The sequence below is a fragment of the Xiphias gladius genome, chromosome 7 (genome assembly GCF_016859285.1).
Source record: "Xiphias gladius isolate SHS-SW01 ecotype Sanya breed wild chromosome 7, ASM1685928v1, whole genome shotgun sequence".
In the NCBI taxonomy this organism is placed as follows: Eukaryota; Metazoa; Chordata; class Actinopteri; order Istiophoriformes; family Xiphiidae; genus Xiphias; species Xiphias gladius.
In genome coordinates this window covers 19,234,218-19,247,499 of record NC_053406.1, presented here as the reverse complement: position 1 = coordinate 19,247,499, position 13,282 = coordinate 19,234,218, and the positions used below count along the sequence as shown (strand labels likewise).

The 13,282-nt window shown below is 39.0% G+C and overlaps 1 protein-coding gene across 8 annotated transcripts in view; it reads right to left on the bottom strand.

Annotated features, from left to right (window-relative positions):
• ncam1b (neural cell adhesion molecule 1b) overlaps window positions 1–10,943 on the bottom strand; it is a 73,942-nt gene extending 62,999 nt beyond the window's left edge. For all 8 annotated transcript variants that reach the window (XM_040130581.1, XM_040130584.1, XM_040130583.1 and 5 more), the window contains exon 1: window positions 10,657–10,943. In XM_040130581.1, the coding sequence (XP_039986515.1) occupies window positions 10,657–10,708 (52 nt within the window). In that variant the 5' untranslated portion in view covers window positions 10,709–10,943. The remainder of the gene's footprint in view (window positions 1–10,656) is intronic.
• Between the last annotated feature and the right edge of the window lie 2,339 nt (window positions 10,944–13,282).

Below are 13,282 nucleotides of genomic sequence, written 5' to 3'. Positions count from 1 at the left end.
TTTCTATGGCATTCATGTAAAAGACGCACACTGTGGTTCATGACACATCCGGCCTCTTCTGGCAAAGAGAGCAAGATGTCTTTCAGGCATTGGAAGTCAATGAGTCATACTGAGAGAAGATCCTTCAAGGAGGAGCGTGACAGACATGGTAAAAAAGACCAAGACAGACAAGCAGACAAGATGCCAAACATACAGCGTACACACAAAAAAGGTTAGGTTCAAAAAGATGGCACTTTATTATAACATTTTGTTTGGGTATTTCATTTTCAGTCTGCTCCTTTGGGCTGACCAAGTGGTACACAGAGCTTAAACTGAGCTTATGTATTCACATTTTGCATTTAAGTAAGATTTGTAACCTTGCACGTCTTCTTTTGTCCCTCATTCTCCTTTACTTTCTCACTCACCATTGCACACTATCTTAAGTGGGAACAGGTTTCATTAAGATTTTAGTCAACAATAATTAGAGGCAGTGTTGGTATCAATACCGGTAGCAATACCAGTACTGCCTCTAAATACTGAATCCCAAAGGACTGTCTGCAAGTTTCATTCGTTCAATCTTATACTCAGGACCTGGCTATTCAATTAAATACGAGATTTGCCATATCAATCTCGGGTGGAAACTTCCTCTCTAACTCATCAGCTGCTCTTTTATCTACATTTAGTCCTTTGTTATCAATTTAGATTAAGTAAAGGAAATCAATGAAGCATAATGGCTTTTACCTGAATTAAGTAGTTCAGTTCATGCAGCATGTGTTCATGATATTTAGCAATTCTGTAATTAATAATCGCATTATTTAATGAGGATCACCATTTTTTATTGTTACTATGCTTCTTTATTATAAAAAGACCTCAATGAGCTAATACTGCACAAATACTACAAAAGGTGCTATGAGTTAGTGTTTGTGCTGAGTAATGTTACTGCTTTGATCGGTAATATTAAAAAAGAAATACCCAAATTTCAAGATTTACAGTCAAGTTTTGTGAGTTATGATTCACAATCATCGCACTTTTCTTCATTTGTAAGTACCACATCACTCTCTGATCTTAAGAATAACATTTGGGGGGGCTGATGAGTATACTTTTAAGATAATCATCATTTCATTGTAATGATATTTTCTGTTCGCAGTTATTAAAACAAATGTAAAATATGTAGCATAGGGCATTCCTAATCTCTAAGAAAGCAGTAGCTTTCTCTTGCTGTTATTGTGCAGCCACTTCATAATTTACGAGTGTCATCTGTTCAGTCAGCCAAACTAGGTATATAGAGGTTTGCACATTTATAAATCCAAACATCTAATAAATTATGTCATTGCTTGTGTTTATTTTCCATGAGATTTTTCTCACTTTTCTCTCAAATATTGAATGTCCAATTTCCTATGCAGTAGTGTCCATGTCAGTGTCTGCAGGCCGCAGACCAATGTGCATCACTGGCAGGATATAATGTATGGGAGGTTTTACACTATCCCCCCAGTTCCACCTCCACTGGACAGGCACCCCAACCAGCAAGAAAGTGCTGTTTGTGCGGTGACAAAGAAATGACTCCTTCCTGGGCCACAAGTCTACACTATCTTTATTTATCGCGCCTGAACCTAAATGTTCTATATTGATGATCATAAAGATTATCCTGGATCTCATGGTTTTTACTCGGTAGCTTTGATGCGCTCAGAGATGGTAAAAAGGATGTTTTACAGTCTGGATTTAGATTTTTACGGTTGACCGACATCTTTGTAAATTACTGAAGCCAGATTTGGGCAAGATGGTGGAGGTGGAGTGGAACTAAGGTGTGTTGAGCATGCGGCGCGACAATCTGAGAGGCCTGTTAATCAAAACTAAGACACCCTAACGCCACCTTTTGGTCAATACCCAAAGCTTGTAACTAAAGGTAAGGGCTCACCTGTAAACTGTTCAGAGTTTGACAGCTTTGCTTTGTATCACAGTTCAGTGAAGCCAAAATTACAATTTGCCAATGTCACCAAACACTGTGCCTTGATATCCCATGGGTGTCATACACAGAAATGGTGACAAGTCAAACCTCGTCAGAGTCCAATGTCAACACTGTGCTTGACTTTATGCCAAGAATGCAAACAGAGTTTGAGGTTACAGGCAATGAATGACTTGCAACAGCACCCCCAATATTTCTTCATCCACAATCAGTCACAACTAAAGCTCATTTGGTCAATTACACATGCATGATATGCGCATAATTATACCCTTTTAGTTACTCTATTACACACACACTCCAGTTTTCAATGACATGGGTGTATCATTATAGATAAAATATGCATAATATTACATATTTGGGTTATAAGATGTGTTTTAATTAATGTTGATATATCAGATTGTAGATCAAAAAAGTAAAAATCATCTAGTTTAGTGATTGGTTCAAAAAAATGAAAATAATGTTAATAACTTAATAATTATCATACTGATAAGTTTGGATCAGAGCTCTTGAAAAAGTTTTTACCATGGAACCAACGAGCTGCTACTGCAACATACTTTAAACTACTTGAGCAAGCTGTAAAATGGTTACCGCCAAATGTAATTTTGTGCCAAAGATTATCTTTTTAACCTGTGGTGGATGTGGTGTTGTCAGGCATTAATATCTCCCCAAAAACGTGGCACTTTGTGAAATGTATAGTAGACTGTGTGAACCCATCAGGACTGCTTTTTACTCTTATGTACTATTGCCGGAAATAGCACATGGAAGTTAAAAGACAAAACTGGAAAAGAAAAATGGTCAGGCCCCATAAGGTCAATATAATGCAGAAAACAGTAAGAAGCTTTTCTAGACACTGGAATACAAAATTCTCATGAACCCTTAATCATCTCTCAGCGGGTTAAAAGCTGTCCACCTGTTCCACACAAAGGTGAATCTGTAGTTCAACAATAGGCTGGATCTAATTTCTAGCACCTTGGAGTCGGGTTTCAAGAGGGACTAAAACATCCCAGAAATGGTGGTGGTGTACCAGTCAAAGGGCACGGTTACCGAACCCAACAATATCGAAACAGACTTCAGTATTTCATTTCAAATCTCATACACCCCCACCACCCTGCCACTGAGGAGTTAACTGTAGTACTCCAGTGACCTCTGACTCAGAGATGGACTCTAATCCCCTCAAATCTTCCAGCTACACCTCCTGCCCACTGGGTGTGTGTGTGTGTGTGTGTGTGTGTGTGTGTGTGTGTGTGTGTGTGTGTGTGTTTGTCGGGTTCAGGAATTCTGCTAGGTTCAGGTCTCGATTAATGTTAATGATCAGTTAATGTTGGCAATTCAGCGCCCTAAATGAAAACAGCTTAAAATTGTAGCTTTGTGGCCTCTCAAAATTCCTTCCACACCCAGGCGTCAGCGGTTACATGTGGTAGGTGCGGTGTCTGTGGGGTGTATAAAAAGGGATGGGGTCTTGGGTAGATATGTGGTAGTGTGAAATCTCTCTATATGTTACTCTCTCCTGGTGAAGCTATCCTGTTGGTGTTAATCCGTGAGGAAATATGTGGTTAAATACATTTCATTTAGTAGCTACATACGCCTCAATTTGAAGGGAAGTGGCTGTCAAAATGGGAAAAAAGGGAAAATACATGTTAAAAAGGTTTATGCCACAATGCCATCTTTTGCAAGGGCATTAACAACAACAGTATTCCTCTACGTACTGCAAGCAGTATCAAGGCAAACATCAGTAAGAGATGGTGTAATGCCTTTGCCATTACTCATTCATTATTCATTGGGATCAATGACCACAGGCCTTCATGTGATGTCCAGATAGAAGAGGTCAAAGTGGATGTTAAAATCTCAGATTGGACTGTGTCAAAATTAGCAACCCAGTGTAATGTTCAGAATCTAAGAAGAATAAGAAGAATCCAAAAAATACTCCTGAACAGCTGATTATTATAATAATCATGGTAACAGTAGTTTAGAAAGCAATAGGAATCAAAAAATAAAATAAAATATGATAATAAAAAAATAAAATCAACTATTCCATTCTGTGACAAGCTAACTACAGCAAGGATTGTCTATCAGAGAGAGCTCTGAAAATATATTTTACTTAACATACTCTGGAAAGAGTTAATCTTGATACAAAATTAAAAGAGGTGCCATATTGCCATGTAGGTTTCTTTCTATCTTTGGACATGTCTATTACATAATTTTAGATGACTCTGCTTGAATGAGGATGGAATGAGGTTAATATCCATCCCCAGTGATATCACATATCTAAATTTTCTCTGCCTTCTAGTCCTCTAAAAATCCTACTACTGAGACATGTACCCACAAAATATGATCACCTTGAGACGTCGTGACACTTAACTGATCCCTGTAGCTGTAGGCTAATAAATTTATAAAAATGTGATTGATACATATTAATTCATGCCTGGACAAATCTATGGATAAAGAGCCTTTGAATAGAGAATTAGTAGTTATTTGTGCAAGATTACATATAAAATACTCAAATACACTGCTTTCCACTGCTGTGCATTAGATCAGACAAGCTTTTTCACATGTAAAATTGTTAAATGGGTTAAAATACGCTTCCCCTAGTATATCCAATCTGTGGGAATCACTGATATCATTTCAAAGTTAATCCTTTATGCTGAATGGATAAGAAATAGCTACAGCTGCTACTGCTACCCTGGAGATAGTGCCTTCTTACTGTGATCTTATTAGAGATAACTGCTTTTTTCCTGAATGAGCATCACTTCACTTCTTTAATGATGGGATTTTTTTTCATAATAATATTAATGCATGTCATGACTTTGTGTGTCACAAAGGCATCTCCAAGTTGCCAGGAAATGACTAAGCCAGAGAGGAGTATAATGTTAGAGAGGGTGACACACTATGGTGACTGCATAAAAAGAAAGCCTGAGGCATAGCAATCCAAATTTCCCCTGCTCTCTGCATGTTGATGCATCCTATAGTGTTTCAATAATGAATGTGCCATGATGTGCATGGTCGCATGAGAAGACACACACACTGCTTCCCTTCACACTACATAAAAGAAGTTGAGAGCTAAATCCTAGCCAACAGCATATTTCTTTATTACAGTAAGATGAGACGTGCACTCATTTTCCTAAATCAGACATACTGTAAGCTGGCTTTCAGGAGTTTGAGTTGAGAAGACTAATCTATATCTCTTGTAAATTGGGACATAGTTCCTTCCAGCATGGATAGCGACATGATTGTAAGCTCATTTCCTCTTCCAGGGGCCATTTGGGCCACAGACAAGGTTGTGATGACTTAGCTGGGTTGAGTCCTGCCTTTCCCTGCTTCTCTAAATGCCAAATAAGACATGGAGTGGCACAGAAAGGAAGCCAGGAGGTGCTCTTAGTTCATAAATTCTACATATATTTTGCCAAGTTCACTGGAGAAAAGGGACGGATTAGGGAAAATTAGACTGGAAAAGAAAATAGCAACATTTAAAATGGCTCAGAGTTGTGCTCACCATTGTCAAGATGTGCTGGCAGCCTGTACTAGAGAAATGGCCAAATCTTTTAATCAAAGATAAACCCAGGTGTTTACAAACAGTTAACAGCTTAAAGCATTGATTGAGTGCTTAAAACATATAATAAGTGTGTCAGGTAGTCTTCTGTATTCTTTGCAGATAATTGATACTTTACAAAACTTTCACAAAATATGCAACACTTAGTCAAAGGTTCCTTTTGTTACACAGAGCAAAAGCTTCAAAGTGGAGACAAGCCATATAATGCCTAAAGGTTTGCCAATCTAGGGTTACATGTCCACAGGGATCCCATGTTCACAACACTGCCCTCTTTTTTTTTTTTTTTTTAATTTGATGAACGACAAGGACACACTGTTCTAATTTCCTGATAGCTCTGAGATCTTAGCATGTTTTTTTGATTTTGGGAGAAGCAGGGATTGTATTTATGGTTACAACCTTTAGCTAAAAAGGAATGTCTCTGAAGCAGGTTTTCAGTACGCACGTACAGTAGTAACAAGATTAACAACAAGCTCGTCTCCATGGCCCCTCTGTTGAGTGCTGTGTTTAACCTGCTTCACACTTTTAAATTAAACCTGATTAACAATAATCCCTAATATAATAACTGAATTCTCACAGGCATGACATTAAGGATGCTCCCATGACAGAAACTAACCACTGAAAAAACAACTACCAAGCCCACAGCCTGTGCCTCTTCTGTGAGCAAACCCTTAGGAAAGTATGTTTATGTTCCTCAGTGCTTCACAGGGTCACGTGCATGTGTAACGTCATCTCTTTGGCGTCCTTAGGCAATGCATCTCCTCTCAACTCTCTCAGACCTGGATCTGTCTGATCCACTCCCATCACCAAAGAGTCAAGTAGTACTGGCTGGAACCAGACCACAGCCTTACTTGCTTCTCCTTCCTAATACTGGAAGAAAACCTTAGTATCTGTGAGATTTTTTAAAAAATGAAGTGAAAAAGATATAAGAGCTGTAAAAGTGAGTCTATAGAGTTATAGGAAATGGACATTTTACTGACTGTTTCAAGGTTATGATGACATATGAATCTGTTGAAATTTCTAGTCTGAATAGATTAAAGACCTCTAACACATGTGCAGCTGACAGCTGTTTCCCAGAAACTGTCCCCCAATCCAATAGTTGTGTTTTGCCATGGTCGTTTCCATCATGAAACAAATTCTGGTTCAATAAACATCCTCTGAAGTTTAGCAGTAGCTTGACGTCAGACATTGAGGTTTAGTGTTTGTTTTTATGATAACATGAAACAAAAATAACTGAAAAAAAAAGAGGTGAAATGATATGGACGTAGCTCTTTACCTGCTTCGGTGGGATTTCACTGATGAATCTCCTTCAAAATTCATGTGTCTGTCTGTCATGTATGTGACTTTAATATGATTTTTTTGTACTGCTTGTTTCTCAAAGTCGAAGGCCAGTTTGGTTTATCCAAGTCTGCAAATGCATGTTGGAGTAGCATCACTGTAGCAACTTTGGTTTTTATTCAATTACTCCTGGTTCCCACACCAACAAACTTGCTTTCTATGGTGGTTTTAACTGAATGCTGAAATATGTTTTGCATAACTGGTCCAATATAGCACACTGTGGCAGCCATGTGGCATACTAACCCATTATCATATTTAGTTCTCGAAAGGTGAAAGATTGACAGAAAATTAAACTGACCAAGACAAATCGTTTCAGACATTTATCAAGCAAAAATGCCAATAATTTGCTCGTTTCAGCTTCTCAAATGTGAGGATTTGATGCTTTTCTCTGTTTATTTAATTGTAAATGGAACACCCATGGTTTTTGCTGTTAGTTGTCAAAGGAAGCAATTTGAAGGAATCAACTTGTTCAAAAAGAAATTGTGGCAGGTATTTTTCACTATTTTTAGTCATTTTAGAGACTAAATGATCGATCGACTGGCCGAAAAAATAATACAAAGATTATTCGCCAATAAAATAAACATTATCTGCAGCTTTAACCATATTCATTTCCAATGCAGCCTCTCTGTAAAGTATCACAATGGTGAGCCGTGATATTATGGGTCTCATTAGGCCAGGGACAAACACTAAAGGTCTCTACACTGAGTCGAGCTATGTTATTGTGTAAACTGATTTGCTGTGGAGAAAGCAATTTAAAAAAAAAAAAAAAAAAGACTAGCTGTATCTTTTTGGGGAGGAGGGAAATCTGCTGTTGGACTCGTAGCCATTGCTTTTGGCAGTGACGATTTCTATCCTCATAAAGCTAAGTCAGACGTAAAGAAGTCTGGAGCTTCTGAAAGCCAGCCTGCAGGCGGCCATGCTTCCATCTTGCTTTGTAAATGGAGCAGCATGGAGCTACGTCATCATTTCCACATGATGTGACTAATGATGTAACACAGGCTAAGTGAAAAAAATCCTACTGTTAACCAGAGCCGCATTTTCCTGTTCAAAACAGCCATATGATGGGATGCAGAGTTGCAGTTCACTCATCAGTCCTGCAGGTTGGGGTTAATATAGAACTCATCTCTTATCTTGGCCAGCTTTGCTTCACGTCACTCATTTTGATTTCTGGAGGCTGTATTTCATTTTCTGACAGAAATGCAGTCTTGAAATTATTCCCTATTCCAGTTATCAGTTTGAAGAGAATCAATTAATAATTGTCAAAAGGCTCAATAGATCCATTGAGCATGCAGCTGGCAGAGAGGAAAAGGAAGAGAAAGAAGGTTAATCCCTCCTCAATCTCAGTTCAGTCATAATTACTGCAACCATGCCATATAATCTAATGAAAGATTAGGATTTTCTTTGACTTCATTCAACTACTCAAGGATTAAAAGTGAGATTTTAAAGTACTATTTCTGACATTTGTTGAGAATTACAAACACTTCAAAAAGTAGATTCAATAAAAGGATGGGTTATGTGAGAAAGTCATCAGTCTATTAAAGGCAGTCTACTTTACGCAAGATCAGAATGGAGATGACTCAACAACACAAATAAACTGAATATGGATGTTAACAGGCAGTGCGATAAATTGTTAAAGTAAGAATTGACAACCATGCAGTGCTATCTCTCTTTAAATTGATATTCACCATTTCATGGTTAACGCTACATTGTCCACTTTCTACTATACATAATTGTACATTTAAGATAATGCTTGTCAGGTTGTCATATAGGATTCAAGCCAAAAACCAAACCCAAAATTTCCTACTTCCTTTCCTAATTATGTAGTACACCAGAGTTAAAGCAATTAGTCGGCTAGGCCGATATATTGACCAAATTGTGTTTACTGCAAATAAAGCCAAAAAATAACAAGAAACTGAAAGGCATTTAGAAACGGTGTCAAGATTACATAGGTTGTTCAAGCGTGGCCAGTTTATTTTGTAAACTACAAAATGTCCTTTTCAGTAGAGAAGAATATTCACAAGTCTTTCAACGAAAAAATTGAGGGATCCTAAAAATATGTTTGTGTGTGTTTGGTATTTAAATTTTTAAATGAATATTGGTGAATATATCATGATTTTTTTAAAAACTCTATCAATCTTAACATTCCAGTATTGATGGTTAAACTATAAAACTGGTTAATAATTATATTAACAAGATCCTTCATTTTTGAATGTCTCTACTCATATAACTCTAGTATAAATTTCCTATACCTTCAGATGATCTGACAAGATAACTAACTATGCAAAAATTTAAAAGGATTTTCTCTCTCAAACAGAACAGAGAATTTTTAGAGCCATGTAGCTTCTTATTTATTCTCTTATTCGCTTGTTATTATGTATTCTGTCATTTTCTGATCTCATCAAATGCATCCATTAAATTAACAGATTTTCTCCAGTCATTCACAGGTAACCTATGAATTCCTATGCTGTTCTACAAGGGTGTGTTTAAGTGTAATCGGTAGTAGATGCACAACAAAATAAGCGGTGCACAAGCGTCAAACACATTACAATATGCTAACATTAAATTCTGGACTAAGAGAGGATTTTTCAAATTTACATTTCTACATAAAATGCTCCAGTACCCCCAGGAGAAAATAAAATTGCATTAACATTACAATGCAGCGAGGGCTCCACTCCCTCTTGAGTTTACCCCCCTCTCGCCTGTGGAACACCCCTGCACATATCGGATTGTACATGAAGGATTAAAAGGCTATCCCACGAAAAACCCTGAGCCTGAGTCTCGCCGAGAGTACTACACCACCCATAATCGCCTCACATGTCAATTTACTGATTTTAATCAAAAATTGGGCATGCGAAGGTTACCTGAAAATGTCATTTGACACAAAACTCCCTCAATTAGACTTACATAACGACACATTTGACCAACTTTGAGGATCTCATTTCAAAGCCTTTGTCGTGGCATCAGATTACATAACAGATGATTCAGAGTAGAAGTTGTGCTTTGCTATGCATCAGAGTGCCGGGGAGACAAAATATGTCAACACTGTCCCTGAGGGGCCTTCGATGTACTTTTATTATTTTGCAAGCCGCTGTCAACGACCCCTCCTCGGGGCCGTCGTCGGGCAAGTACACACCGACGAGAGCACGTCAGGTGCAAATGCCTCGTGTTTTATTTTGCACAATGCACCTTTAACTGAGAGACCGTGACTCAACCCAGAGGGCTCTGTGCGTATGTGTGTGTGTGTGTGTGTGTGTGTGTCTGCAAATACAGAGAGAGCCCAGCATCACTCCCCATCAACAACAAACACGTCCCATCCGAGCAGAGACCAATGGCACAACACGACTATAAACGGAGAGAAAAAAAAGACCCCCCCACCCCCTCATGCCACATTTCTATTCACATAATGTCCGACTCCACACTGATACAATTTTAAAGCCCGTTCTTCTTGTGCATCATATTTTATTGAATGCACAAATAACGCTAAGTCGGCGCACAGGCTGGTCGGGCAAAGGGCAGCGTTGTGTGGCCCACCGAGAGTGCGCCCCAGAGGAAATAGTACCCTCACACATCGGCAGGGAGACGTCTTTGCTCAAAAATCACCCAGCTCGCCCGTAGGCTGATTAGCAGCAGTCGCAGTGCCGTTGCCGTTGCCGTTGCGTCTGCTCAGCGGAATGCCCGCGGCCGGCGGGAGATGGGAGACCTAGGAGACCCGGGGGACGCCTCCGGTCCCCGGACCACTGTCGCCGGGGTGGAAATAGGAGAACAGACACAAAACATCTCCCATCTTTAAAGCGTGGGGATGGAGCCAGAGCCGAAAGTGAGGGTTTCTTACCTGTGCAGCCCACGAGAAGCAAGGCTAAAAAAACATCCCTTGACTGGACCATGGCAACTCCCGAGCAACGTGCACGTTAAAAACGGCGACGCTAACGTTTTAATCTCCTCCCGGTCCCTACGGTGTCGCCCTCGGGTTTTTCCTGCCTCCCCCCCCTAGCAACTCTTCATCCTAATCTACGTATCGGGCGATAAGTGTCAGTGGCGGGGTCGTTGGTGACAGGCAGCGGTCGGAGATTAGCGGCGATGAGCGCCAGCGTACGTTTCAAAGTCTGACTGACACGCAGAGCCTTCTCGCACACGCGAATCAATCCGCACAGACCGAATAAAGGACCTCCTATTAAATAGTGCCCGGGTCTCGGAGGAAACCGGTGTGGTGGGGAATCTCCCGTCGTAATCACAGCAATGCAAAAAATAATACAGTTCGGATTATGTATGTAGTTGGTACGGGTGCAATTAGGATTATTTCAAAAGACCCTAAAGCAGACAAAAAAGAAATGGTGAAAGGATGATCAGGCCGATCTGTGTCTCTTTGTGGGCGGTTTGCGTCTCTGTGCAGGGTAGTCGTTTTGCATCTCAGTGGCCGTTTCGGGTCTTTTCAGGGCCATAGCCAGGATTTTAAAAATACTTCGGTTATGAGTCCTTATCCCCCCCCCCAATGCAATCCACTACACATTAAACTCTTTTTTTTTTTTTTTTTTAAACTATTATTAAGAAGTTGCTAAAACTTAAAAATGTTCACATGTATTTGTTCATCAGTTGCGTTTTCGCAAAAATGCATTTTCCAACATAATGATTCACGGGCAGATTCAAAGCTTTTGAAAGCTTTACTGGGGCCTAGAATGGAAACTCCTCCAAACTTGATTAAAACCCAAACATTCCCAGAAACAATAGGATGTGGCCTCTGTGTTCTCAAAGGTAGCTATAGGCCTGAGGACGGCACTAATGATAAAGGTTATTCACTATAAGATAATAATAATTATAATACATATATTACTATCTGTAATAATTCTGCAATCATGAATTATCAGGGGTACTGATTACATTTTTTTAACCTTAAATTAGTATCTTGAATATTTATTTAAGTATTTTATTCTTTGCCTGTACAATAACTTAACAGATTTTCACATTCTGTACAATGAAACAGTTTAATGTATACATTTATAACAAAATACTTAATATTTATCTTGTTCACCTGTGTTGCTGAGAACAATCCCACTCTTTTATCAAAATAATGTCAAAGAGTCCAACTTTTGATATATACAACATGTAAAACATTTAAAAAAAAAAAGAACAAAATCACATTCATCACTTCTACATATTTCTGTAAAGCACTGCTGAGACTCAAACACTGCCCTGATCCCCCTCACCCCACTAATGACCTAAGAGAGCCTTATGCAACACACTTTATTTTGGCTTTAAAGTGAATTGTACCTGAGAGAACAGAGATACAAGGGAAGGGGATGGTGTTTGCTTGCACAGCAGGGAGGAACCATAGCATTCGGCACCCTGTGAGAGCCGTTTGCCTTTGATTTGCACTGTTGGCCAGCAAAGAGATGCAATGAGCCAAAATTTAATAAACCCAAATCAATCTGTGGGCTGGCTGAAAATGTATTGTGGTCAAATCTTGCACATTTGCTGCAGCCCATCCTTTTACAGCGATTCCCTCCAAACATACCACCGCAGGGAGTGTAGCCCATAAAACACCACAAACACTCCTTTCCTCTCCTCCTCCTCTTTCCTCACAGAATTTCTTACCTCTTCAAACCAATCCTTTACTAAGAAATAACTAGAGAAAGGAGTGGGTTGAAGGGAAGCAGAGAGATAAGCTGGGTGGGTTTAGAGCACTGTGGGGTCGAAAGGAGGGAGGTTTTGATTGGCCTTTGTGCCTTAGCATCATTCGAAAAGTATGACTCAGCTGATGATCATATCAATGCCAACTGACTATACTGTGGTGTTATATTCAGTGTGCATTGAAGTTGAAAAGCTGATGCAGCTTGTTTTTTTTTTTTAGGTTAGCGTTAGGTTTGTTAGTGATCACCAACATAAGAATTTCCAAGAAATTTTCAAGCGATTTCTTTTAAAACATGAAAATGAAGATAAATTCTCAAGTAATTATTAATGGTTATGGAATTTATCCAGTCCAGTCAGCCAAATTGCTTGGTGTCAATTAATAAAAAGTTTAACTGGAGAAAATAATTTTCAAAGCCAACAAAATCGTAAAAACCAACACAATCCTATCATACGAAAACTCTTTCCAGCAGTTTAACAGTGTTGTGTTTTTAAGTTTGTGGTACAGTCTTATTTGTGTTACTCTCATCTTCGGTGTGACAGTATAGCTTGGACTGCCACATGCCCTAATCATCTTCGTAAAAAATTACTTTTGCATAAAAAATTGTCCCCGTATATCCCCCTATGAGCCATCAACTTCATTTTTGTGAAATTGTATATGTCCATCTGTGACAAAGCACACATAACATGCTCTTTCATCCACTCAAATCACCCATAATCCCTTTCAAAACCTCGCTAAAATCTACTCGGCTTTATTTCACACGTTCGAACACATACAGTAGTAATAGTGGTAGAGGTAGTAGTACATGTGGATGCTGATAATCAGCTGTAATCTT